Source organism: Talpa europaea, assembly GCF_964194135.1.
Source record: "Talpa europaea genome assembly, chromosome: 2".
NCBI classification, from domain to species: Eukaryota; Metazoa; Chordata; class Mammalia; order Eulipotyphla; family Talpidae; genus Talpa; species Talpa europaea.
Genome location: NC_140068.1, coordinates 125,382,351 through 125,409,600, shown reverse-complemented (window position 1 = coordinate 125,409,600; position 27,250 = coordinate 125,382,351). Strand labels below are relative to the sequence as shown.

General features: G+C 50.3%; 1 protein-coding gene across 1 annotated transcript in view; it reads right to left on the bottom strand.

Annotated features, from left to right (window-relative positions):
- LOC311188313 (class I histocompatibility antigen, Gogo-OKO alpha chain-like) overlaps positions 1-27,250 on the bottom strand; it is a gene marked incomplete at both ends in the record, with an annotated part of 197,602 nt that overhangs the window by 47,889 nt on the left and 122,463 nt on the right. Inside the window, one exon of the mRNA XM_084259435.1 lies at positions 22,861-23,066. Coding sequence (XP_084115561.1) covers positions 22,861-23,066 — 206 coding nt within the window. The remainder of the gene's footprint in view (positions 1-22,860; positions 23,067-27,250) is intronic.

Genomic DNA, 27,250 nt, shown 5'->3' with positions numbered 1-27,250 from the left:
CCTCGCTCGGAATTCCACACTCCCCGCCTGGAACGCGAGTGTGGCCAGTGGCTCCAAGGACAACTGAAGAAAGGGAACCGGACACTGCGTGCAAGTAAGAGTTGCCTCGGGCCTCCCCTAGGGCCAAGGCTGGCGTCCAGCACAGGGAAGCAGAGTGGGCTCAAGGCCAGATACCACCCTCCTATGGCCCCAGAAGGTGAGGAGTCCTCCTTGGTGTCCAGATCCTCAAAAGTGACCCCTAGAGTGCCAGCCCTTCCTGGGGGCAATTAAGGAAGGCGCTCTCTCCAGGTGAGGAACAGTCCTGAAATAACTGATCTCTCTGATCCTGGCGGTGTTCTGGTGAACCATGTATTTCTTGCTCACATCTGATTCTCAGAGGTCTTGGATCCTGACTCCAACTTTCCTGAGTCACTTGGGCCTCTATCCAGGTCAAGACGAGAAGTCTCTAGTCTCTCCCTCAGAGCCCTGCAGCCTGCCACCCTGCACCCTGCACCCTGATTCTAGAACTTTCCAAGGATTAGGAGACTATCCCAGTGATCCAAGGCCAGGCTGGTGTTCCAGTTTTGCACTCTGTCCACCCAGTGCAATTATCTGTCCATTCTCAGGATGGTCACATGAGGCTGCTTCAGTGGCCTATGAAAGTAACCTAAAGTATGAATTTTCAGAACTCCTAAAGACACTCGTGACCCACCATGCTACCTCTGACCATGAGGTCACCCTGAGGTGCTGGGCCCTGGGCTTCTACCCTGTGGACATCATCCTGACCTGGCAGTGAGATGGGGAGGACCTGACCCATGACATGGAGCTGGTGGACACCCAGCCTGGGGGGGATGGAACCTTCCAGAAGTGGGCGGCTGTGGTGGTGCCTTCTGGAGAGGAGCAGAGATACACGTGCCGTGTGCAGCATGAGGGGCTGCTGGATCCCCGAGTCCTGAGATGGGGTAAGGAGGGGGTCATGGGCACAGAGCTTCTCAGGGGCATCAGGAGCCCTTCTGGAGCCCTCCAGCAGGATGGAGGCTGAGGCCTGAAAGTCAGAGTCGCAACTTTTCCCTTCCAGAGCCACCTCCTCAGTCCTCCTTACCCACTGTGGACATCATTGCTGTCCTGGTTCTCCTTGGGGCTGTGCTCACTGGAGCTGTGATTTGGAGGAAGAGGCTCTCAGGTAGAGAAGACCTCATATGAGGTCTGAGATTTCTTGTCTAACATCTGCTTGATACTGTGAGGCATGGTCTCACATACATGCACTTTCTCAGCTGAGAGCCAGGTTTGCTGACACTTTTTTGTAAAGCTCATGAAACTCCTTGGTATGAAAAATGAAGGACAAATATTTCAACTGATGACTTTGGTCATGGGGACCTCACTTGAGTAGCTGCAGGTAAAAAGGAAATGTCCCTGCTAAGGACGGAGGAGGCTGGCCCAGCTCCCACACATGCTTTCTCCTCATGTTCCCTGATCCTGTCCTGAAGACCAGGACAGGCCAGTTCCTCAGGACTTCTTGGTCCTACCTCCTCCCTGACCTCTCACAAAATGTTTTCTTCCTATAGGAAGAGAAGGAGAGAAATACTAAGTCTGGATATGTGGGGTAGGAAGGCCCTTAGAAAAGTGTCGATGGTGGGCCTCCCTGGTGGCACATGGGCTTGGGCACGGCACTATGGGGTGGTCTGCTGCCTCTGCAGAGCGAGTTCAGTCCCCAACCGGCCAGGGTGCATCTCACATGGCGAGACAGACCTCTCCTGTCACGCCCGCTGCTCCCCTCAGCAGTGTATTTCAGTCAATCTGCCTGTTCTGTTCCCCACTCTGTCTCTGGTGAATCCTCTCACCCCCCGCATCTCTGGCCTTTATCCCAGCTCTTATATGCATAAATGAATAAATCTTTAAAAAAAGAAAAGAAAAGTGTAGATGGAGTCCATGGGGGAGCTCACCCACCCCATAATCGCTCCTTAGTCTCATCTTCTGGGCACTCTAACCAGGGTCTGTCTTCTGGTTTTGCCCCAACCAACTTTTAAAGTAAAACTCTGGGGCCTCCCTGGTGGTGAAAGGGTTTAAGATACAACCTATGAAGCTCGCCACAGCCACTACAGCATGAGTTCGATCCCCAGCCAGGGAGCTACCCACATGGCACAGCAGACCTCTCCTGATTCACCCGCTGCTGCCCTCAGCAGTGTATTTCAGCAGATCTGCCTGTTCTGTTCCTCACTCTGTCTCTGGTGAATCCTCTCACCCCCCCCCCCCACAACTCTGGCCTGTATCCCAGCTCTTATATGCACAAATAAATAAATCTTTAAAAAGAAAAGACCACCTAACTTCTCTTGTTGCAAAGGGTACCTGCATGTGTCTGTCTGTGCTCCTACTAGCATAATGTGAGGAGGTGGGGAGACTGGCCCAGCCCTGCCCACCAGATCCCTCCCCACACTGACCTGTGTCTCTCCCTGATGACTTTCCTGCTCCAGCAGAGGCGGGACTGGGTCGTCTTCATCCCTGTCTTAACTTCTATTGCACTGAGCTGCAGCTTCTCCTCTGTTAAAATAGAGAATCTAAATAAATCTTAAAAAAAAATAAAATAGAGAATCTGATACTAAACAGAAGGGGCTGGGAAAGGCCACATGCCGTCAGATTCTGGCAGCAGCCATAGCAGCTCTTGCCTTTCCTGGCTCTCCTTGCTTTCTCGGGAAACATGGCTTCCAGCGTGGCTGTCTCTGAAGGTGTCAGGAAAGTGTCCAAGGACATGAAGGTGTCATCAACGCCACAGGAAGTGAAGAGGCGCAAGAAGGTGGTGCTCTTCTGCCCGTGTGAGGACAAGAAGAACATCATCCCGGAGGGCAGAGAAATCCTGGTAGCTGATGTGGGCCAGGCCATGAACAACCCCTACCCATCTTTGTCAAGATACTGCCAGACCAGGACTGTGCCCTCCATGACGCAACCTAACAGACCAAGGAGAGCAAGAAGGAGGCCTTGATGCTTATCTTCTGGGCCCCTGAGTGTGCACCCTTAAGTGCAAAATCATCTCTGCCAGCTCCAAGGAGAAGCTGACATGGATCAAGTATGAATTACAAACTGCTGGGGCCTCCCTGGTGGTGTAAGGGGTTATGTCTCCGCGGTATGAAGCTATCTGCAACCACTGCAGCACGAGTTCGATCCCTGGCCAGGGAGTTACCCACATGGCGCAGCAGACCTCTCCTGTCTCGCCCACTGCTCCCCTCAGCAGTGTATTTCAGTCAGTCTGCCTGTTCTGCTCCCCACTCTGTCTCTGGTGAATCCTCTCACTCCCCACCCCACACCTCTGGCCTGCACCCTAGCTCTTGTATGCATAATTAAAAAAAAAAAAAAACTCTACCCTGGCAGAGAAGCTGGGGGTAGCGTGTCATCTTCCTGGAGGGCAAGCCCCTTCCAACCCCTGCCTAAAACATCTGGCTTCCCCAGACCTGCCCACAGGGGTTGCAGGCTGCCCCCTTCCTGCCAGACCAGAGGGACTAGGGAATCCCAGCAGGGGGAGGACGAAGCCTCCACCTAGTTGCCAAAACCCCCCCCACCCCCAGAACTTTTTCCAACCTCCATCCCTGACAGATCTGGCCTTCCCAAACCACCTTTGATCTGATCCCTCTTGGGTTTAAGCAGACCACGTTCCCCCCAGAAGGGAATTATGACTGTTTTGTGCTCAGTTCTGTTCTCCTCCTCTGGGTGCCCCCATCTCCAGCAGCAAGAGGTATATTGGGGTATTTTTTATAAAGATTTATTTATTTATTTATTTATACAAGAACTGGGGTACAGGCCAGATGCGCGGGAGGGTGAGAGGCTTCACCAGAGACATATATACACAGTTTTCTTTTAATTGTTGTGCTTTTCCTTTGTAATAGAAGGTCCCTTACTAGTCCTGCCTCCATGAGTGGCCACGACCAGGGAGGGGGAGGGGAACCAGGCAGTGTGGGGAGTGGGTCATCTCTACGACATCCCGTTTCTACACAGAATCAGACAGCACAGGGTTGCTATTGCGGTTGAAAGGTGGCAGCACGGAAGAGAAGGAACAGTGAGGGCTTGGAGTATTATTAAAAAAAAATAAATACCCCGGGACTCCCCTATGGCGCAGGTGGTTGAGCACAGCGCTGTGAAGCTGTCTGCAGCCTCTGCAGCGCCAGTTCGATCCCAGCCGGCGGGTGAGGGTCCCACATGGCACAGCAGACGTCTCCTGTCTCGTGCGCTGCGCCCCTCAGCAGCGTATTTCATCAGTCTGCCTGTTCTGCTCCCCGCTCTGTCTCTGGTGAATCCTCTCACCACCCCTTCCCCCGTACCTCTGGCCTGTACCCCAGTTCTGGTATGCATTAATAAATAAATCTTTAAAAAAAAAAAGGAAAAAATAAAATGAAAAAAAAAAAAAAGGAAATGCAGGAACATTCATCTGGGAGATGAGTCATCAAGATAAATCTCTCAAACAAGGGGGAAATTGCAACAAATGGGGGGAAGACAAACTCTTAGTCTTGCTAATGCCCATCAAAGACAAACCTGTAGGGACATAGGGGAAAGACAACCTTGTTAATGCCTGTCCAAGAGACTAGTCATTTGTAACTGCATCACCCCCACCTGTAGAGGGGCTGAGAGGAGGTCAGGCAGGGAGCAGGTCGGGGAGCAGGGGAGGGAGGGATGTGGAGGTTCCTGTGTCCATTAAGGGGGTCAGTGTAGATGGTGGGATGGGAGCAAAGCCCTGGGGAGGAGTGATGGGGTGAGGGTCCCATGGAGGGAACAGCCTGTGGGGGGCTGGCTGGTGCCCGGTGAGCAAGGACAGAGGGGGTCGCCCTGCTCATTACTTACAGGAAGGACATGAGAGGTGAGCCTCAGCTAGTGACTTGATGGTCGTAAGTTATATCTCAATTCAGTGGCTTTAGAACCATATTAAGAAATGGGTCTACAAGTTGCCCTGTGTCCGTCCTCCACTGTATCCACATCCAGGGCTTGTGGGGCAGGAAACTGCCTCAGCCCACGAGGAGCTGAGCACAGACGGCTTCACTGCACAGATGCTCTCAAGGAACTTCCTCTGCGTGGTCCTGAGTCACGTGATGAGATGCTGACATCACGCTGCTTCTGTGATTGGAGAGACTTTGGGGGGCCATGGGTGGGAGGCAGCTTATTTTTCATGTGGGCAGAATGGAAATAATGAGTGCCCAGAAGGTCTTCTGTGTTGATTTTTGATTTTCCACCAATTCTGTGATAAACATGAGGGGAGACAACTCCCCCCTGTGAGTGTGTCTGACTCTCTGGCTCTTCCTTGTGAGGAGAATGAAGCAGAAGGGACGTGCAGAGTCAGGCTCACAGGGGCTGAGACTTCCCGCCCGGGCTCCCCTCCTGGTCCCTCTCTGGGGTGACTCCCTGAACACGGTGGACCCTCAGCTAAGGGGATGCCCCCAGGACAAGGACCTGAGGGTTTTCTCCAGGAGCCACATGCATGAGCTCTGAGGCAGGTCCTTCCACGCTGATCACGGCCGTTCAGATCCGCCAACATCTCATCCCCATCGCAGCCTCGTGGGACCCAGAGCTGGAGCCTCTGAGTGAGGCCCCTCCTGCCGCCTCCCCCTCAGAGACTGTGGAGACACCAGAACTTTGTTTTAGGTGCAAAGTAGGAAGTGATTTGGTACAAACCAGTAAAATATTCAGGCGATAAGTGATCAGTGGCTGTTTTCTCACAAGAAACAGTGGAGGCCAGAGTAGCTCACGTGACAGTCAAGGTCCTGATAGCAATGAGCTGTCAGACAAGGATTCCACATCCTCTGAAGTGTCCTTCAAAATATGTGATTTTAAAAAATGAGTTCTACCGTTTTTAGATTCCCATTTAGTTTTGCTGTTTTGTTTCTTTATACTATCCCCAGAGCGGTGTCTGCAGGGTCACAGCACAGAGGGGCTGTCAGCAGCCTGGAGCTGTGAGCAGGGCTGACTCTGACCCGCCTGCAGGGAGTGGGGCCCTGGAGCCCCAGAATCAGCCCCCAGGGCTGGCCCTCCAGAGCAACACAGGCCTTTCTCCTCTTGGTTCCCTGAATCACCTCCTCTTGATTCCAGGAATCTCCCTGCCACCCGAGCATTGGGGAGTTGGGGAGGATGTTGAGGCTCAGGAAATGGGGGCCTCCTCCTAACCATCTGTCCTCTCCTCCTCTCTCTACTTCATCAGCCTGAGTGTGCGTGTTTGAGTCACACCAGCCCTGCACAGACAGGAGAGGCCCAGAACTTAAGTGATTCCTTGGTCAGTTACAGCACCAGCCCCTCTGCAGTCCCACCAGGGGAGACAGAGACTCTCCCAGCCCCAGCCAGAGCCGCGTCACCCACACAGACCTTCCCCTCACAGTGTCCCCAATGCTGCCCCTTCCTAGCCCCACCCTTCCAGGTGCCCCCAGCACTCCTTTTGGGCCCCATTTTCCTAGTCTCCATTTTCATCCTCTGCTCCATTTCCAGGAGCCTCCCCGTCTTCCTAGTCATGCCCTGGGGGCTCTCCTCAACCTCCCCTCATTCAGGGATGGAAAATTTTTTAAATATGTATATTTATTTCCTTACAGCGTGGGTCATCTTTCTATAGTTATTGTTTCTCTTAGGTGCGGCCCTTTCACCAATGATCCACCACACACCACCACCAGCTCCTCGTGTCTCTCCCTGGCTCTGATCACTCCTGCTCCCCTCTGCTGTAAGACGTGGATGGGTGGTCGGCCCACAGGTCTTGGCGTTTTCCTGGAATCTTGTCCTTTTCCTGGGTGAGGACCTGGGCTCCTGGGTAGAATTGAATGTTAATTCCCAGGTGGAAGTGATTTCACCTCTGGAAGCAGAAGCAGAAACAAATGACAGAGACTCTGGAGTCCAAGGATCCATCCAAGACTAAAGGAACCTCTATATTTGGGGATCAGCCCATAATCTGGGAATCAGCTGTTATGACCTGGAAACCTGCTTTGTCCTTTGGCCATAGGACCAAGAAAATTTGAGGACTTCAGACCTGACACTGGACTTGGGCGCCCCCTTGTGAGCAGATCCCTGTCCTGCCGCTGGGGGCCCAGGGAGCCTGGGGAGGGCCTGGCTGAGCAGGAGAAAGGGCGGCTCTGGGCGCCTGTGCTCAGCCCTGTGGCCACACGGGGGCGCTGCCGCGCTGCTCCGGATTCTGGTGGCGCTGCCAGGACGGGGCGGGGGCTGAGGTGGGCAGAGTTGGGGGTCCTGGAGGGTGGCGACCTGGGGGTGAGATGCTCTGTGAGGAGTCAGAGCAGCAGGGCTCAGAGGAGAGGAGACTCCGGAGCCTGCCCTGTGTGTGAGGTTTCCAGCTTTTCTCCCAGAACCCCTCTCTCCAGTCCCTGGACGGTGATTCCTGGGACCACTGGAAAAGAGAAAATATTTCCTTCTATAACCTATTAAATATTGAGAGTATTTTAAAAAATAACATTTAAAGAATACTGTTCGATTTACAGAAAAGTTGCAAAGGCAGTACACGTCTTGTTTCTCCCACACCATTTCCATGTTAACATCCTACACAAGTACAGTTTTTTTTTTTTTAACAACTACTGCAGCAATGTTGACATAATAACTAAACGCCATACTTTCATTTCAGTTTTTGCTAATGTCCATTTGATGCTCCATAATCCCATCCAGTTTGCCTGGATGACAGTTTCTCAGACTTTCCTTGTTTTCATAACATTGACACTGGTGAGGAGTGATGTTTGGGAGAGGTGATGGGGTCACAGATGGAGGTTCTTGGGTTACCTGTAAGAAAAGCTTCACCAGAGTCCTCCTCTCAGTGGCGTGAGGGCACACACACACATGCACACACACACACACACACACACAAGGAAAGAAGACGATGCTTGTGCAGACACCAGCAGGCAGGAGGAGCTGCCCTTGGAGAGGGCGGGTGTGTGAGGAGAAACCTGCAGGCCCTAGGTGGAGCCTTGGGAGCAGAGCTGCGTCTTCCTGGGGCAGAAAAGGCACTGAGGTCGTGTTCTAGTTGGGAGGGCTCATTCCTTTGTGGAATTGTCATCTGTTGTTAAATTAATTACTTCTATGGTGTGACTGGGCTGATTTGTCAGGAGCAGCGAGTCTCTGCAATGGCTCCATCCCTGTATCCCGCCTCTGGTCTGCACATCCTTATACTTCCTGTAGCATCTGATACTTGCTATAGCAGTTGGCCCACAGCGATTTTCATTTCCATAATTGATTTAATGACTATGTTAATCACTTCTACCCCACCTCCAGTTTCAGGTCTTGAGACCCCTCCACCCTAAATTTCCTACTCTTAGCCTCCGTCAAGGAGCACTGCTCAGGAGTATTGTCCCTCAATTTAGGTTTTTTGTTTTGACTGGGACTGTGGGTTTGGGGAAGCAGACTCCAGGGGTGCAGGGACATTGTCCACTCACCACGGCAGTGCTCATTATGTCCACCTGACCCATCACTGATGGTGTTAACCTTCAACACCTGGCTAAGGCACACTTTCCCAGATTTCTTCCTGAAAAGCTTCTCTTTTTCCCATTTATTTAGAGGCTGTTGTCTTTGGAAGGAAGTCAGTATGGGCAGCTCACACTTACGGGTGTGCTGCTATAAACATTTACATGCATGATTCTACTCCTAGGCATTGACCCAAATGACACAGAAACATTAATTTCAAGGGCACCTGCACCCCTATGTTTATAGCAGCACTATTTACAATAGTTAAGTTATGGAAACAACCCAAATGCCCAAAAATAGATGACTGGATCAAGAAGATGTGGTACATATACACCATGGAATATTACTCAGCAATCAAAAAAGGTAAACACATGCAATTTGCAGCAACATGGATGGCGCTGGAAGGGATCATGCTCAGCGAAATAAGCCAGAAAGAAAAAGAAAAATACCGGATGGTCTCACTCATAGCAGGAATCTAGAAAACCTAAATAAGGGACCAGGAAAATGAATAACCATAATAAAGAAAAAATCAAAATCACCAAGCAACTATAAACCAGAGACACACTATGGGGGGGAGGGGAGAAGAGGGATTGGGGTCAAAATGAGGGGGGTGCAATTGTATGGGGAATATAAAAAAATAAATCTTAATAAAAAATAAAGTAGAAAAAACCATTTACATGCATGCAGAGTTTTTTAATATAAGTTTTCATTTTTTTAAAGATTTATTTATTCATGCATACAAGAACTGGGGTACAGGCCAGGGATGAGGGGGTTGAGAGGATTCACCAGAGACAGAGTGGGGGGCAGAACAGGCAGCTAACTGAAATACACTGCTTGGGGGAGCAGTGGACGAGTCAAGAGAGGTCTGCTGTGCCATGTGTGTCACCTCCCCAACTGCACACAGCTTCATAGGTTGCGTCTTAACCCCTTGTGCCTCCAGGGAGGCCCCCACATGTGTTTTCAAATTATTTGGGTAACTAGCTGGGGCAGTGATCGCTGGGCTGTATGTCAGGTTTTTGGCTTTTCAAAGAAACTGTCAAAGATCTTTGACAGTGACCGCACCCTTTAGCATTCCTGCAGGCAGTGTTGAGGCTCCTGTTGTCCACATCCTGGGCAGCACCTGTGCAGGGTTTGCATTTTTCAGCCCCTACCAGGTGTGATGGTGTCACTGTTGTTCCCTTTGTCTTTCCCTAGTGCCCTGTGATGCTGAGCATCTGTTCATGTTCTTCCTTGTCGTCTGTGTCTCTTCTTGGTGACGTGTCTGTTAAAGTCTTTTGTCCATTTTTCAAATGAGGCACCACTCATTTACAACACTGTTTTTGTCCCTTTTAAAATTGTGTTATTTCTCTCTGCTCATTGAGTTTTAAGCGTTATTTTGTAAATTCTAGATACAGTCCTTGATCAGATTCATGATTTGCAAATGTTTCCCCCACTCTGTGTCCTGAACTCCTGTACTGACAGGAAAACAAGCATTGTTGTCCAGACAGAAGCATGGAGATATATATATATATATATATATAGATATATATATATAAAAATATATATATATATTTTTTTTAAGAAGAGAAATGATAAATCACTAACTGGCTTTGAGCAGATGTCCTAGCTGACTGGGTGTTGGGGGGGTGACTTACCTATATGTGTCCTTGAGTGTTATTTAAATGTTCTTGTATGTGCATGAAATATGCTTTCAAAAGTAAATTACACTACATTACTCAATTTATAACACTCCTCACACATCACGACCAAATCACGTGTTAAGACCAGACTGGCACGTGTTTACCAGTGATGGACCCGCACGTCACAGTCGCCAAACTCATGGTTTCCCTTTGGGTTCACTCTGGTGTTGTCCGTTCTGTAGGTGTTGTTGGACAAATGTACAATGACCTGTGTCCATCAGAGTATTTTCACTGCCCATAATGTCTTCTGTGCTCCAATGAAACAAAAGCAAAAAAAAACCCAAAAAACCCAATGGAATCACATGAGACTAAAAAGCTTCTACATAGTGAAGGAAACTATCATTAAAATGAAAAGACAATATTGAGTCAGAGAAGATATTTGCACATCATCAATCCAACAAGGAGTTACTATCCAAGATCTACAAAGAACTCCAAAACAAGGAAACAACCCAATCACAACAGGGGCAGAGAAGCTAAATAGGTACTTTTCTAAAGAAGACACACATGTGGCCAACAGGTACATGGATACATGTTTATCATCATGTGCTGTCAGGAAAATGCCAATTAAAACCACAATGAGTTACCACCTCACACCTGTGAGAATGACCCGTTGAAGGGTGTGGAGGGAAAGGAACTCTGGCACATGAGGATGAAGTCTGGTCCTGTTAGCGGGCTGAATGAGGGGTTACCAGGGGCCCTCAAACCTGTACACTCTACATGGGATCTGCATCAGCTGCCTAAAGACAAAACCTAACGGATAACATCTTTGTTAGAAAAGAACTTGAACACAATGAGTGTGCAATAGAGAATTAGTGTGTAATAGGAAAAGAGAAGAGAAAGAACATAGATAAATAATTCCCAATTAAGCACCCAAAGCTACCTGTCCCCTCATGGGTAAATGTCCAGCCAAACAGGCTGGGCTCAAAGCAGAACCACTGAGGCCCAAAAGCCTGCCACAATCTATGGCACCTACTGGTGACCCATGGGACAGGGGCAGGAGGGGCCAGGCAAGTCTGGAAGGACAAGAGCAATGTCAAATCCACATCAAGATAACAGCTGCCATTGTCAGGCTCCCCTGGGTCTCTCACCCACATCTCTGTCTCTTTCACGTGTCTCTGACCCTACCTAGGTCCTCACACGTGTGCTCACAGGCTGCACCTACAGAACTTCCTCTTGCACCTGTGCGTGTCCACAGGGCGTCTGTCCTGAAATCCTCCATGTCACTTCAATAATGATGTATTGTATCGCCTCAGTACCCAGGACTCAGAAGTATCCTTTTGCTTTAAACTTGATTCCTCATTTCCCCTCTATATCAACATCCTTTCAGTGAGAAGGTTTGAAGTGTTTGGGGAGAAACAGGAACCCTCTGCTCCATGGTCCCCCTCCTAGAGGATGTTGTCATCAGGGCTCACGGCCTTATGGTCACATCTCCTAGCGCACAGCCCTCCCCGGGCAAGGACTGGTCATGGGAGACAGACTTACAGCTTCCCGTGGCCTGAACTTTTCTCACCATTTGGTTCCTGCTTTTTTCATGAGGGCCGAGCAGGAGGAGGGGAGTGTCCAGCTCCTCCCCGGAACCCTCAGCCTCTGTCCTCCCTCAGGCGTCAGGGCATGAACAAGGACAGGCAGTCGGGGTACCTGCTGTGTCTAGGTTCTGCCATCACTGGCCTGATGCTCTTTTCATTATTTACCCTCATCTAGAAAATAAGAATGGATTTGAAGTTCCTTTTTAGCTCAAATCCTAACACTCTGGCAGGCATGGATTTTGTTTTTAAGATTTATTTAATTATTGTTAAATTTATGTGTTTATGCATACAAGAACTGGGGGACAGACCAGACGTGGGGGTGAGAGGGTTCACCAGAGACAGCGGGAACAGAACAGGCAGAGTGACTGAAATACACTGCTGAGGGGAGTAGTGGACAAGTCAGGAGAGGTCTGCTGCGCCATGTGGGTATCTCCATGGCCAGGGATTGAACTCGTGCTGCAGAGACTGCGGACAGCTTCATAGGTTGCATCTTAAGCCCTTGTGCCACTGGGAGGCCCAAGATTTATTTATTCATGTTTATAAGAACTGCGGTACAGGGCAGAGGTGTGGGGGGTAAGAGGATTCACCAGAGGCAGTGGGGAGCAGAACAGGCAGACTGACTGAAATCCACTGCTGAGGGGAACAGTGGGTGAGACAGGCAAGGTCTGCTGCACTATGTGGGTTGCTCCCTGGCCTGGGATCTAACTCACGCTTCAGAGTCTGTGGATGGCTTCACAGTGCTGTGCTTAACCCCTTAGGCCACCAGGGAGGATGAGGCATGAATTTTTGCAGCTTCACTTGTCACTTTCTCAAGCCAGAACAGAGAAGGGGGGTCAGGTGGGCGCAGGACACCACACCCTGCAGCGGGACAGTCACCAGTTCCACTCTCAGGTTATGTTAAAACAGGGCAATGTTGGGGACAGTCACTGTCTCTGGGTCCTCATCCATGTGCTCACACTTGGAAGACAACACTCAGGCTCAGGATGTAAAAGCAACAGGGTATATTAAAAAGGGGAGACTGCAAACAAGGAAGGAGTGTCTAAGCCCAGAAATGGCCATCCGTCCTACCTCAGACAGTGTCCTCAGTGTCCACCGGTCCAAAACAAAGGCTACTCACACAAGCTGTGCTATGACAGCCTGGAGCTGGTGACAACAGGTAAGCAGTGGAGCAGGATCCAACTCCCGGTGGCAGCAGGAGGTGATCCCAGGTGGGGCTGCTCAGGTGATGCTGCAGTAGCCAGCAACAGCTATCCAAAGGCCAGGCGAACAGCACCAGACCCTGGACTGGACACTGTCAAATACAACAGCACCAGGAGATAGTGCCAAAGAATGAGAAGTGGTGGACAGCTCTCAGAGGAGGCCGGATACAGGTCAGCAGTGCTGGTCAGCACTGGTCCAGCAGGCAATGGTGCCAGAGATGCCAGTTTACATCTTAATCAAGACGCCATTGTACCAACAGCAAACAGCCTTAGAGAGGCTGGACATAAGCCACCAGCAAACAGCCCCTTTAGAAACTCCAGGGACAGCCTGACGATGTTCTCTGCAGGCGGTGTTAGAGCCAGGGCCAGAAGCAGGTGTAGCCATCAGGTCTTAGAAAGGTGTCTGGAAAGGTCTCACACTCTGCAGAGGGCTTGGCAAAGATCTTTCTAGGAGTACCGACAAATCTGACCAGGAGCTGTCTATCAAGTGGCTCAGGCTGGCTGCTGCTCTGGCTTGTATCCTCTTCAGGGTGCCACCTTTCAAGCTTGATTGGCCCCTTTATAATCCCAGCTGTTTGGTTGGTGCCAGTGGAGCTCCAATCAGATTGGTCCATTTAGAGGCCTGGATGGTCTCAAAAAACTTGAATGGTGGGGTGCTCCCTGGTGGTGCAGGGGTTAAAGACACAGCACAATCAAGCTATTGCCAGCCACTACAACATGAGTTCGATCCCTGGCCAGGGAGCCAATCCACGTGGCACAGCAGGCCTCTCCTGTCTAGCCCGATGCTCCCCTTAGCAATGTATTTCAGTAGATCCTCCTGTTCTGCTCCCTACTCTGACTCTGGTGAATCCTCTTACCCCTGACACCTCTGGCCTAAACCCCCATTCTTGTGTGCATACATAAGTAAAAATAAAAATCTCTTTGAAAACAAACAAACAAAACAAAAAATATCTTGAATGACACCTGTCAGAGCCTGAATCTGTTTGGTCCATTACAATTCTGGCACTGTGTTCTCAAATGAAACACATGCCAGTGTGTCCAGATGCCTGAGGTCAGATAGTCTCACCCTGGAGTGCGGGCTGCTGTCACTCAGATGGCATCAAACAGGCCCATAGGCTGCACGCAGTAAGGTCCCCTCTCCCCCCAGCATCAGGGATCACAGTGGGTGTGGGCTTCAGCAGGGCCAGATGCTCACCTGAGCATCCAGAGCAGGCACCCCTCTATCACAGGCCACCAGGCCGGTCTCCCACCTGCCACAGCACAGCCCAGGCCAACGCTGCCAGAGCTCAGGGAGGCCCACAGTCCACATGCTGAGTTTGGGCCTAGAATGCCAGGGGCCTCTCTCTCCATGGCTTCTGTCAAGGCTTGCTACTGAAGTAGGCCTCAGCAAAGCTGGTCATACCCCACCACTTGCACCAGGCTGCAGGGATCCAGATTAAATGTAGAAGCAGGAAAATGACCCCTGGGCAAGTCTGCTCCCAGAGGACAAACTGACCAGAATAAAACTGAACCTGCTGTTCCCTCTTGTGGTGGCTTCTGGCAGCATGGACAGCACACAGTGACCTCGGCGGGTCAGAGAGTCACTCAGCTGAGAGCAGGGCTGGCAGAAGCTGTGGCCACAGGAGATGCTCCAGGGGCCTCCTGTCTCCAGGCAGATGCTGCAGGTCACTTCTTCCAGGAGGGGTCCAGTAGTGACCCCAAGGCCATGACCGTCCTGCAAGGTGGGTGAGGAAGTTGAACAAGGGAGGGCAGAGGAGACGCTCACGGAGGAGGTGACCACACCTGCCCTGGTCAGACCACAGGAGCCTCCTCCCTGCCCCGCACACTCTCACCCTCTCCAGTCTCTGCTCCCCACGGCACACCAGGCCTTTCTCAACATGGACCCTCACCTGCCTTCTCTGCTCCCCACACCAGGCAGGGAGGGCTCACAGGGCCTGGCATCACCTCCACTTTCTCTCCCACCTCACCTGCCTCCAGCACCAGAGCAACATCAGGAGGAATGTTTTTTAATTTGACTTGTTGGTAGAAGGGCGTCTGGGCAGGTAGTGAGTGCCCATCACTAAGAGGACCCAACCCTCACTCTGGATGTTTCCAGTGGATGTGACCACACTGAGGCCTCAGCCTCCTCAGCTCGGAGACCCTTCCTCACTGCAGCTGCCACAGCAGGGGGGCCTGGGTGGTCAGAACCCCGGGTCACCCAATGTGCGGCCTGGGCTGAGCTTCTGAGTCTCACTCCCCACAGTCATGAGTTACGCTGGGATCATGGTATCTGACAACTCACAGGGTGTCGTGGGTTAAAATGAATAATTCATGCAAATGTTTCTCTTATTTTCACTGTTGACTTTTTTTCTTTTTTTTTTTTTTTTTGGTTGTATTATGAAAACTCAGTTCAACACTTTCTCCTTCTCCCAGGTGTTTTTCTAATTGCACAGCCTTGTTACAGCAACAACCCAAATAAAAGATCTTTTATTGTAAAAAAAAAAAAACTTCCCTCCAATCCCAGTAGCAAATATCATAATGATACTTACCTTTCCGTGCTCTCCTCCAGCGCGGCCATGCGGACAAGCAGATGCATCCTGAACACTAGTGGGGAGAGGCGTGGGGGAAGCAGCCTGGTTTTGACCTGACATCCTCTCCCTGCTGCACGTGGAAGGTTATGCTGGGGAGACGGGAGAGCCCCAGAATGAGAAAGAAACGTCAGTTCACCCCTCTAACATTCCATCTTCCCCTAGGAGCTGAGGGAGACCCTGGTGGTTCCAGTAAACTTGAGCAGCCTGTTCAGGCGCCATTTGTGTGACCTGCAGTTCTGCATTCCCGCACAAGGTCAGAGGTGCCCGGTCACTCAGTCACGGGAGCCAGACCTTACAAGGTGCCTTTCAAATCTTTCAAGAGAGAAATCTTGAGCTCCCTGGGAAGGCGATGCATCACGAGGTGGGACAAGGGAGCCCAGAAGCTGACCAGGGGACCGCCTTGTTGATAAGATTAGGCCCATGGTCCAGGGTCTGGGGTCTGGTTTCGATTCCAACACTTGATCATCAAGCAGATAAGAATTATCTGGTCAGCAGACTCCTGTCCCCCTGAAGCCCAAGATGACGTTCCTTATTTCACCCATCCTTTCCTCCTCGTCCTCCTGCCCCACGTAACTGACGCTGTATGATTATTCTAGCAATAAAAACGGCCTGGATCTTCCTCTTCCGCAGCATCCTGCATCATGTAGCCTGCTCCACGACGCCCGTTTCTTTATCAGTGTGGTGTTGCCCAACGCAACAGACCCTGCTCCATCTCCCCTCCCTTCCTGGACTGTGGACAAAGGCTCAGCTCAGGAACTGGGGTGACTCGGGCTAATCCTGCCCCTGGGCCAGGCCAGTGGGGGACACACATTCCTCCCTCCCCCTGTGTGGCTCCCTCCAGCTCTGGTTTAGAGAGAAAGTAGCTGAAGCGCATGGAACAACCTCATTTTGAGGCCCGTGGGTTTTCTATGGTGAGTCCAAAGAAGATGAACGTTGGGGACTGAAGAGGAACATTGGCGACTGGGGGAGGGAGCTGTCAGGGGTGAAGTTACCACCACATCCTAGCAGGCGCCTGGAGCAGGGGTCCTTCCCAGGTCCTTACACCTCAAACCAACCAGGAGATAGTTCTAAACCTCAGCCTCTTCTTCAGGTCCTGTGCCTTTTCAGTCCTGCTTGGAAACTGCTTCTCCACAGAACTGCATTTACTGAGGTGTTGTTCTCACACTTTACTCTGTGTGCGATTTCAATTCATTTATTCTGGGGCTTGATGTTAATTGTCTTCCCATCATCTTGTGTTGTATATCCTGTCATTCTTGTTACACACACACACACACACACACACACACACACACTCCCCTCTCCTTGGGAACCAGACCCTCACTCAACACTGGGGTTACTCTGACCCTCTGTCTCTGGTCCCCTCAGAGCCGCCCTCTCTGCAGTGTCTCTACCCAGCAGGGTCTGAGCAGCCCCAGGAGTCCCTGCACCTCCTGCCTCTGACCTTGTGGGAAACCAGCCCCTAAGCCTGCGTGACAGTGAGGAGGTGAAGGCAAAGTCCTGAGGTCAGTGACTGCTGAGGAGACAATTTGCTTTTTTCGTTTCTTTTTCCCCTCACTGTATTATTCAGTTGAGGTAACATTGCTTTACACACTGTATGTGTTCAGAGGCCCAGGGTCACCCCTCTTCAGATGTTTGTTACCACATCACGCCTACCATAAGGGCACCCACAGTCTTCACCATAGTTCACTGGGCCCTCTTCCTACCTTGTTTCCTGCTCTTACCCCACTCCATACCTTCAATTCCATAGTCATATTTCTAGAGTTTGTTTTGGTTTAGTTTCACCTGTGCCTGCTTTGTTTCTTTATATTCCACATATGAATGAAATCATCCAGTATTTAACTTTCTCCTTCAAACTTATTTTACTTAGCATAATCCCATCCATATCTATCCTTGTTGCAAAGTCAGTATTTTTCTTTTTCATGGCTGAGTAGTATTCCATTGTATATACGGTTTGTGTTCTTTATCCCCTCACCTGCTGTTGGGCACTTAGGTAGTCTCCATTGCTTGGTTATGGCAGACAGTGCTGCATTGACCATAGGAGGCGCATACTCCTCGGAATTAGCATTTTACGTTCTTTGGATAAATACCAAGGAATGGAATGCTTGACCATGGGACAGGTCTATTTTGAATATTTTGAGGAAACTTCATTTGTTTTCCATAGGGGCAGGACCAATGTGCTATCCGTAGAAAAGAGAGGTTCCAGGTTACCGCCCCACCCAAGGAAATGTGTGGTTGAGCAGGGATGAGAAGCTAAGGAACAGGAGGAAGACGTGGATTGAGATGAGGAAAGAAGACTGGAGGAGGCACATGGAGCAGAGAGACATGTGAAGCAGCAGCCAGGCTTGTTCCTCAGGCTTGGACTTGTGCCAGGGAATTGGGGACACAGAAAGAGACATGTGAAAGAGACAAAGACTTGGGTGAGAGTCCCACTGAGACGCTGACAATGGCAGCTGTTGTCTTTTTTTTTTTTTTTTAAAGATTTATTTATTTATTTATACAAGCACTGGGTACAGTCAGAAGCGAGGGAGGGTGAGAGAATTCACCAGAGCCAGAGCGGAGAGCAGAGCAGGCAGAAGGACCGAAGTACACTGCTGAGGGGAGCAGTGGGCGGCAGGAGAGGTCTGCATGCCATGTGGGACCCTCCTCCGGAGGCCGCGGAGCAGCCGGGGATCGAACCGGCGCTGCAGAGGCTGCAGGCAGCTTCGCAACCCAGCGCTCAACCGCTGCACCACCGGGGAGGCCCGGCAGCTGTTGTCTTGATGTGGATTTTGATTTTGCTCATTTCCTTCCAGACTTGACTGGCCCCTCCTGCCCCTGTCCCATGGGTCTCTACCAGTAGGTGCCTTACCCTTGTGGCAGGCGTTCGGGCCCAGTGGGCCTGCTTTGGGCCAACCCTGTTCCTCTGGGCATTTACCCATGAGGGGACGGGTAGCTTTGGGTGCTTCACTTGGGAACTATTCTAACTATATTCTTTCTCTTCTCTCTATTGCACACTAATTGTATTAAAGTTCTTTTCTATTGAAGGTCTTAGGCTTTAGAGTATGTTTTGTCTTAATTCAGATGATGGCAGATCCCATGTAGAGTGTACAGGTTTGAGAAACCCTGGAAAACCCTCATTCTGTCCACTAACAGGACCAGACTTCATTCCCACCCACCATGTACCAGAGAGAGTTCCTTTTCCTCCACACCCTTCAGTGGGTCATTCTCACAGGTGTAAGGGGGTAACTCATTGTGGTTTTAATTGGCATTTTCCTGACAGCACATGACAAACATTTATCCATGTACCTATTGGCCATCTGTATGTCTTCTTTACAAAAGTATCCATCTAGCTCCTCTGCCCTGTTTTTATTGAGTTGTTTTCTTGTTTTGCAGTTCTTTGCAGGTCTTGGATAGTAACTCCTGCCGGGGACCAGCCTCCGGCAAAATGTCGTGTCAGGGGTTCCTGAAAGGATGAGACGGCCTCGGCGAAAACGAAAGGACTGAAACTTAGGGGCTGAGGGGAAGGGAATGAGGAGACACCGACACTTGGTGTGGTGCTAGTATCTTCTGCCGAGAGGCTCAGCAGGTTTTTTATTTATACATTTTTTGCAAGAAGTGAGATGACATTATCATGGGCATAGAAACAAAGCAGAAACAATCAGTGCATCTCTTTTTCTAGGGGCTTTTGGCCACTACATGCTCTCAGTAAGAAGGCAACCTTCAAGGCTAATAAAAAACTAAGCCTTACACTAGAACTCATTGTTTCAACCAAACAATAACCTAAGACAGTAGATAGCCGCCAGTACATCCCTATCAGCCAAAGCCTAAGCAAGAAAAGACTTTTATTCTCATGGCCTTCACAGCAGGAGCTGGCTGCTACTCAGCTATCAGAACTTTTTTTATTTAGAAACTCCTAACACTAAATAGCTTCATTTAAAAACTTCCCCAAGAAACTTCAAGGGAAGGCAAAAGAAGGACCCACTATAATTATTGTATTGTAATGCTTGTCAGGCATGTTCAACAAACCATCTCCCATTGTCAAGTGAGCCAAACTGCCCAACAACTAATTTCTAAACACACAATTTTTCGTGCTATTTACTTACAGTATGCTGATACATATAATTTATTGCCTAATATACTTTCTGATAAATTTTTCTCTCTCTATGACCAAGAACAAAAAGCAAAGGGATGCCAGATCTTCAGCCCCACGGTGTGAGGCCTTTTCTCTTAGCTGCTTGTCAGTATCCTATCTGGCTGGAGCAACAAGGCCTCCTGCAGCAAACTCCTTTTTGGATTGATGATGTGCAAATATTTTCTCCAACTTGATATTGTCTTTTCATTTTAATGAGTTTCCCCCACTATACAGAAGCTTTCTAGTCTCATGTGATTCCATTGGTTTCTTTTTTGCTTTTGCTTCCTTGGAGCACAGAAGACATTAGGGACAGTGAAAATACTCTGCATGATATTCTCATGATGGACACAGGTCATTATACATTTGTCCAACACCCACAGAACGAACAACACCAGGGTGACCCCTGAGAGAAATCATGACTGTGCAACTATGATGTGCGGGTCCCTCACTTGTAGCCCACATGCCAGTCTGATCTTAATACGTGATTTGGACATGATGTGTGAAGAGTTTTATAAATTGAGGAATGAAGTGTAATTTAGTTTTGAAAGCATATTTCACGCTCATGCAAGAACATTTAAATAACACTCAAGGATACGCATAAGTCAGTCATTCCCTTCCATCCCCCAACATCCCAGTCAGCCAGTATCTGCTCAAAACCAATTAGAAATTTATCTTTTCTTTTCTAAAAAAATATATCCATGCTTCTGTCTGGACAATAATGCTTGCTTTCCCGTCAGTAAAGGAGTTCAGTCACAGAGTGGGGGGAAACATTTGCATATTAAAAAACTGATAAAGGACTATATCAAGAATTTACAAATAATGCTTAAAACTCAATGATCAGCAAGATATAACCCAATTTTAATAAGGACAAAAAAACAGTGTTATAAATATAGCAAAAAAAAATTGACTTCCAGGACTCCCTTGGTGGCGCTGGTGGTTGAGCGCAGCACTGTGAGGCTGTCCGCAGCATCTGCAGTGTAGGTTAGATCCCGGCCAGCAGGCAAGAATCCCACATGGTGCGGCAGACCTCTCCTGTCTCGCCCGCTGCTCCCCTCAGCAGTGTATTTCATCAGTCTGCTTGTTCTGTTCCCCACTCTGTCTCTGGTGAATATTATCACCTCCCGTGCATCTGGCCTGTACCCCATTTCTTGTATGAATGAAAAAATAAATTTTTTATTTATTATATTTTATTTATTATTATTTATAGACATAACAACTTATGTAGACATAGAAAAATAAATATATGAACAAATGTTCAATATCACAGTTAAGAACAACAGTGACACCATCACCCTGCTGCCCAGGGTGTGCACAACAGGAGCCTCATCGGGTTCATTGTAAAAGATCCTTAGGGGCTGAGAGACACATCAGAGCCATAGGCACTGTCGCTGCCTGGTTGAGAACAAAACAGAACCTGGTCAGAGATGAGACCACAGGAAGGACTGATGAGGGTGACTCCCCCATGGAGTCCATCTACACTGTCCCCAGGGGCTCAGGGATCAAACCCCAGATCCACACTTACCTGCGGCCTCAGTGTAGCTTCCTCCTTGTCCTACTGTGGGAAGAAGCATCATGGGAGACCAGGGAGCAGTCAGGTCAGAAGACCTAAAGGAATCTTTTAATCCTGCACAACAGGAAGTTTTCAGAACTGGGACTAAAGACCCAGGTCAGGACTGAGAAAAATGAAGAAAGGAGGTGAGGGGGGACTGGACCAAATGCCCTCTGGGCAACACACATGCGTGGATGGTACTTCCCATTAACCAGGCAGGGCAAGTTCTCCATGGGATATGAAAGCCCCCAGTGGACAAGATCCCCCACTCCCTTCCCTGAGTGCTTCTTCCTCCACATCACAGCTGAAACCACTGCAGCTACAGAGAGCACAGCAACAAGGAGAACCAGGCCAGCAATGATGCTCACGGTGAGGATGGAGGACTGAGGAGGGGGCACTGGAAGGGAAGGGAAGATCATACCCTGAGCTCCAGACCTTATCCTGACCCTCTGAAGGGCTCCAGAAGGGCTCCAGAAGGGCTCCTGATGGCCCTGAGAACAACATCACTGCCCACATCCTCCTCCTTACCCCATCTCAGGACTTGGGGCTCCAGCAGGCCTTCATGCTGCACGTGGCACGTGTATTTCTGCTCCTCTCCAGAAGGCACCACCACAGCTGCCCACTTCTGGAAGGTTCCATCTCCTCCAGGCCTGGTCTCCACCAGCTCCATCTCCTGGATGAGGTCCTCCCCATCTCGCTGCCAGGTCAGGGTGATGTCCGCAGGGTAGAAGCCCAGGGCCCAGCACCTCAGGGTGACCGCATACTCAGAGGTGGGGTGGTGGGTCACACGTGTCCTTGGGGGTTCTGAGGTGGTAAATCAGAAAACTCACTTTGTGTTTCCTCCATGGACACTGAGGAATCCTCATAAGACCGTCCTCACAATGGACAAGAAATCTGGTGTGGCAGGAATGACAGGGGTGAAGGATGTCCTGAGCAAACTCCATACAAGTTTTGTGGACTCCACCCCCACGACACTGGGAACTACAAATCCCACGATCACCAAAGGGAAGGTTGGGAGGACCCGAGGGTGGAGTTAAGCAACTAGGCTCTCCATTTGGGTATATAACTGGTCATGTGGCCGGGAGTCTCTGGCTTGGCCACGAGGCGAGCTAGGTTTTCGCCACCTCTGTGGGTCACTGGAATCCCAGGTCAGCGGAACGGGGAGGACGTATTTTCGAACTTATCTCCCTCTTTTTCTCCCTGAGTTATTCATTTCCCATTCCCCTTCCTGTGTAAATAAACCTTTCATCAACCTTTTGTGTGTGTCTGCAGTTTAGCATTCATAAGTCCCCTTTAAGCGCAAGGTGAGGACCCACAGTCAGGAAACCCCATTTTTATCAGGGTTTGCCCTGTAACAGCTAGAAGCATAAAAAATGTAAAAAACAGGCTAATCTGGGGAATCTGTGAGATTCTCCTATTCCTTAGAAAGTTCTAGAATGAGGATGAAAACCCAGGGTAGGATGAAGCAGAGGGAGGGGAACACAGACTTTTTATTCCTGACCTGGGTGGAAGGTGAATGACACAGAAAAGCAGGAATCACATAACTGAAAATGTTCTCAGACCAGAAACAAGACTGAGAGAGAAACTCGTGGTTCTCAAACAGGCCCCTGGTCAAAAGGACCTGGTGATGTGTGAGGTCAGGGGCTGTCTGTCTTTCTCAGGAGAGACGGGATCCCTTCACTGTCCTTCAGGAGAAGCCGGAGTCTCTGGGAGTCTCTCTCGTGCAGAACATGAAACCCAGGGGAGTCCCCCTCTCGTGACTAGAGAGAGGACTCATTTCCTGCAGTGACTCCAGGCAGGGGGGGAACGGGAGGCCTCCAGGCCCCTCTTACCCGTGCGCTGCAGAGTCTCCTTCCCGTACTCCAGGCATGTGTGCAGCCACCTCAAGTACCAGTACTCCAAATAGTTTCTGAATCTCTCTGCCTCACCCAGGGCCTCCCACTCGCGCCGGGAGATCTGAGCGGCCGTGTCCGCTGCAGTCCAGGAGCGCAGGTCCGGGTTCAGGGCCAGGTAATAGGCGCCAACGTAGGCGTACTGTCTGTACATGCGGAGGACTCGCCAGTCGGGCCCCAAGTCGCAGCCAGACATCATCTGGAAGGTGTGAGACCCTGTCCCAGCCAGTGTCACCCCGCGGTCACCCCGCCCGCGCCCCCTCTCGCCCTTAATAAACTAAACAGAATGAAACGGGGTGAAAGTCCCTTGGGCTGTTCCCGGGCAATTGCAGAGAAGCCTGGAGGGGGAGACCCTGAGCGACACCCCCGCCCCGTCCATGGGGATGGGGGTGCTGACCCAGCCAGGACCCGCGCCAGCTCACTGGTCTCGCTCCGGTTGTAGAGGCCGCTCAGGGCGTCCAGTCGTGCTCGGTACCACAGTGCGCGCTCCCTTAGGATCCGCGCGTCCTCATCCCACTCCTCCTGCTTCTCCTGCTCCACCTGCTCAGCCCAGGGCGCCAGAGGCTCCAAGCTCCAGCCCGGAGAGTCGCTGTCGAACCGCTGGGACTGCGTGTTGTCCACGTAGACCACGGAGATGAAGCGGGGCTCCCCGGGGCCGGTCCGGGACATCGTGGTGTGGAAAATCCTTATGGAGTGGGGGCCTGGGGGTGGGAGGGGAGACCGGGCTATTCTTCTCCCCTTCGGGGGCTCGAGTCCCAGGGGGCACCCAGAGACAGAAAGTGGGTGAAAGACAAGTGAGAGTGAAAAGCGGCTGCGGGTCGAAAATGGCCGGGACTCGGGGGGCCAGAGGAGGCTGGGGTCTCGGGGGACGGAAAGGGGCCAGGACGGGGCGGGGCCGAGGTGGGGGGACAACTAGGGCAGCAGAGAGGTCGCGCCTTTCCCACCCCTGCCCACGCCCTCGCTCCCGCCTCTGGGAGCGCCCTGTCCCCTCCTGACCCGCACTCACCCTCCCGGGTCTCCCTCGGGGCCATGGCCACCGGCCACCGCGAGCAGGAGCAGGAGGGCTGCGCCCCCCATCCCCCAGGAGGAGCCCTCACCCAGGCTGGGGAGATGGAGTCCCGGCGGGTGGGTGGGGGCTTTGGAACGGGAGCCGCGGGGCTGCTGATTGGCTGCTCTGGAGACCTCCAGGCAATGGGGAGTGAGCCCTGGGGTGACTCTCACCAGTATCCAGGAGGGAGGACCTGACACAGGTTGTGAGATGTGAAACTGGGGAGATGAGGAAGCCCCAATAGTCACCTTCCAGTCCAGAACAGCGCTCTGGGGACTGAGACCTTGAGAGCCACACCCAGAGACCCCTGCTCTCCTGCACCAAGACCTTTGTCACACTATTGCCTCCCTGAATCCAGGCCCAGGAATTGGGTCAGTGATTCTCAAACATTTTTCTTTCAGCATGTCTCTACAGTCTCATAAATCACTACGGATCCCATGTATAATTTTTTCATGTGGGTTATAGCTTAAATATTTACTTTACTAGAATAAAACCTTTCAAAAGATGTTATTATGCAGGGAGCCATGCTACTCCTGTCGTCTTGTTATAGGGCAGCCCCGATACAAAACGGGGTGCCTGACTGTGGGTCCTCACCCGCGCGATTAAAAGGACTTATCAATGCTCTACTGCAGGCACACACGAAAGGTTAATAAAAGGTTTATTTACAAGGGAAGGGCAGATGAGGAAATGTACAGCTCAGGGAGAAAAATGGGAGACAAAGTTTTAAATGCGCCCTACCCGATCCACCAATCTGGAATCCCAAATGGCACTCTGAGAGTTGGCCGCAAGCCCCGAGCCATGAAGTCAGGAGGCAAGCGATAGTGAGCCCCCCCCAGGCCCATGTGTTTGGTTTTTTATACCAACCCTGGCTGATTAACTCCACCCTCAGGTCCCTGCCACCTTCCCTTTGGTGGTGACAGGATTGGTCTTTCCCAATGTCCTGATGGCTTTGGTCTGGAGTGGGGGTGGAGTCCACAAAGCCTGTATGGAATTAGCTCAGGACATCCTTTCCCCCTAACAGTCTGACAAAGGTCCAGGCATGGGGCAGATTCCTGAAAAGTCAGGAATCTCTTTAGCTGACTCCTGCTAGAGTCTCATTTGTTTATGGCTAGTTTCTACCATTGTTAAAATACGCATTTAAAAGTAAAACTGCAAATGCTGTTTGATCAATTACTGAATAACCAATCTGACAGCAAATGGCACTGCGTAATTCATTGATAACATTGGTTAGTTAGCATACACATTCTTGACACAGGAAAAGGGGGAGGATGCAGATCTTTGAGACTGGCCCAGGAGAACAACCAGCCTAGCAGGCTGCCAGGCCTTGTTTAGATATGCCTGTTAAGGAAGCAAGCTTGTCTTTTACTTACATGTCCATGTCTATGGCTCTTTAACAGGGAAAGATTTGCTTTTCCTTAACAGTTCCCTTTCAGTGACAATGGGTATGGTAGCTGTTGGAGTATGCATTCACGAATAAGCCAACAACAATTTTGTGACTGGTTAAGCTAATAATCTTGACAGCACAAATAATGTACTTGGAAATAGTCAATGTTACCACTGCTGATGTCACATATTAACCATTCTGAGAACCAAAAGCTATAACCATCTCAGGCCCTGCCTCTGATGAAATATTTGTAGTTCCTTAAAACAACAGTCAGCAATCTTACAGAAAAAGGAATTTTCCCTTGATCTTAAAGTTAGATATGAAAACTAGGCTGATTAAATAAGTAGAGGAGTAATAGGTTAGATTCTGTTAGATTAGGAGAATTCCTCCCTTAATTGAGAGCTTGGGGCTAGTGAAGAGTCAGTGCGGCTTGTCTGGCACTGACGTCCTCCATGCCCTTGGTTCCTTAATATTGAATCAGTATCTTATTAAAACAATATATATTAGATGATGATTTCTTATAAAAGCCTTCTGTTTTTTGCTTTAATCATATTGTTACAAAGCAGCCCTGATATAAAACGGGTTGCCTAGCTGTGGGTCCTCATGTTAGGGGGAATGGATGTCCTGAGCTAATCCCATACAGGCTTTGTGGACTCCACCCCCACTCCAGACCAAAGCCATCAGGACATTGGGAAAGACAAATCCAGTCACCACCTAAGGGAAGGTTGCTGGAACCTGAGGGTGGGGTTAAGCAGCCAGGTTTGGTATAAAAACCTTGGGGCCTTGGGGGGCCTTGGGGGCTCTTGCTCTCTTGCTCCCTCCTGGCTTCACGGCTCCTGGCTCGTGCCAGCTCTCAGAGTGCCATTTGGAATTCCAGATCAGCGAATCGGGTAGGACACATTTAAAATTTTGTCTCCCACTTTTCTCCCTGAGTTGTATATTTCCTCATTTGCTCTTCCATTAAAAGTAAACCTTTTATTAACCTTTCATGTTTGTGCCTGCAGTATTTTTTTTTTTAGATTTTTTAAATTTTTTTATTTATTTATACAAGCACTGGGTACAGTCAGAAGCGTGGGAGGGTGAGAGAATTCACAGAGCCAGAGTGGGGAGCAGAGCAGGCAGAAAGATGGAAGTACACTGCTGAGGGGAGCAGCGGGCGGCAGGAGAGGTCTGTGCACCACGTGGGACCCTCCTCAGGTGGCCAGGGAGCAGCTGGGGATTGAACCGGCGCTGCAGAGGCTGGGGGCAGCTTTGTAATCCAGCGCTCAACCGCTGCGCCACCAGGGAGGCCCGCCTGCAGCGCTGAGCCACCGGGGAGGCCCGCCTGCAGTATAGTATTGATAAGTCCTTTTAAGTGCATGGGTGAGGACCCACAGTCAGGCAACCCATTTTGTATCCGGGCTGCCCTGTAACATTCACCTGCACGCTTCTAATGCTCCAGATTTTTTTTTTCTTTTGGCTTGGATAATGGACTATTTTCCAGTAATGGAAAACTGTCATACTGGACATTCATGGACAATGCTGCTGACTAATTGTTGCTTCTCTTACACACATTGTAACCCTGAAAAAAGCCTGTCTCCTAAGACTACACCCTGAGATCTGTGCCACCATAGATATGGTGGAATAAAAATTAAAAGGGGTGATTGTAACAGGGTGGTCCCCAAGAAAGGGGGAGATTCCAGGCTCCCTGCCCCACCCAAGTGGAGGGTGGAGCTGAGCAGAGAGAGAAGAAGCTGCAGAGGAGACTGAGGAAGGAAGGAAGCCGGATGGAGCCAGAGGAGGCACATGGAGCCGAGAGACACGTGAAGAAACTGCACTTGCCTTTTGGTCGTGGACTGGGTGACACAGATGTGGGTGAGAGACCAGTGAGGAGGTGGCAATGGCTGTTTTTATCTTGA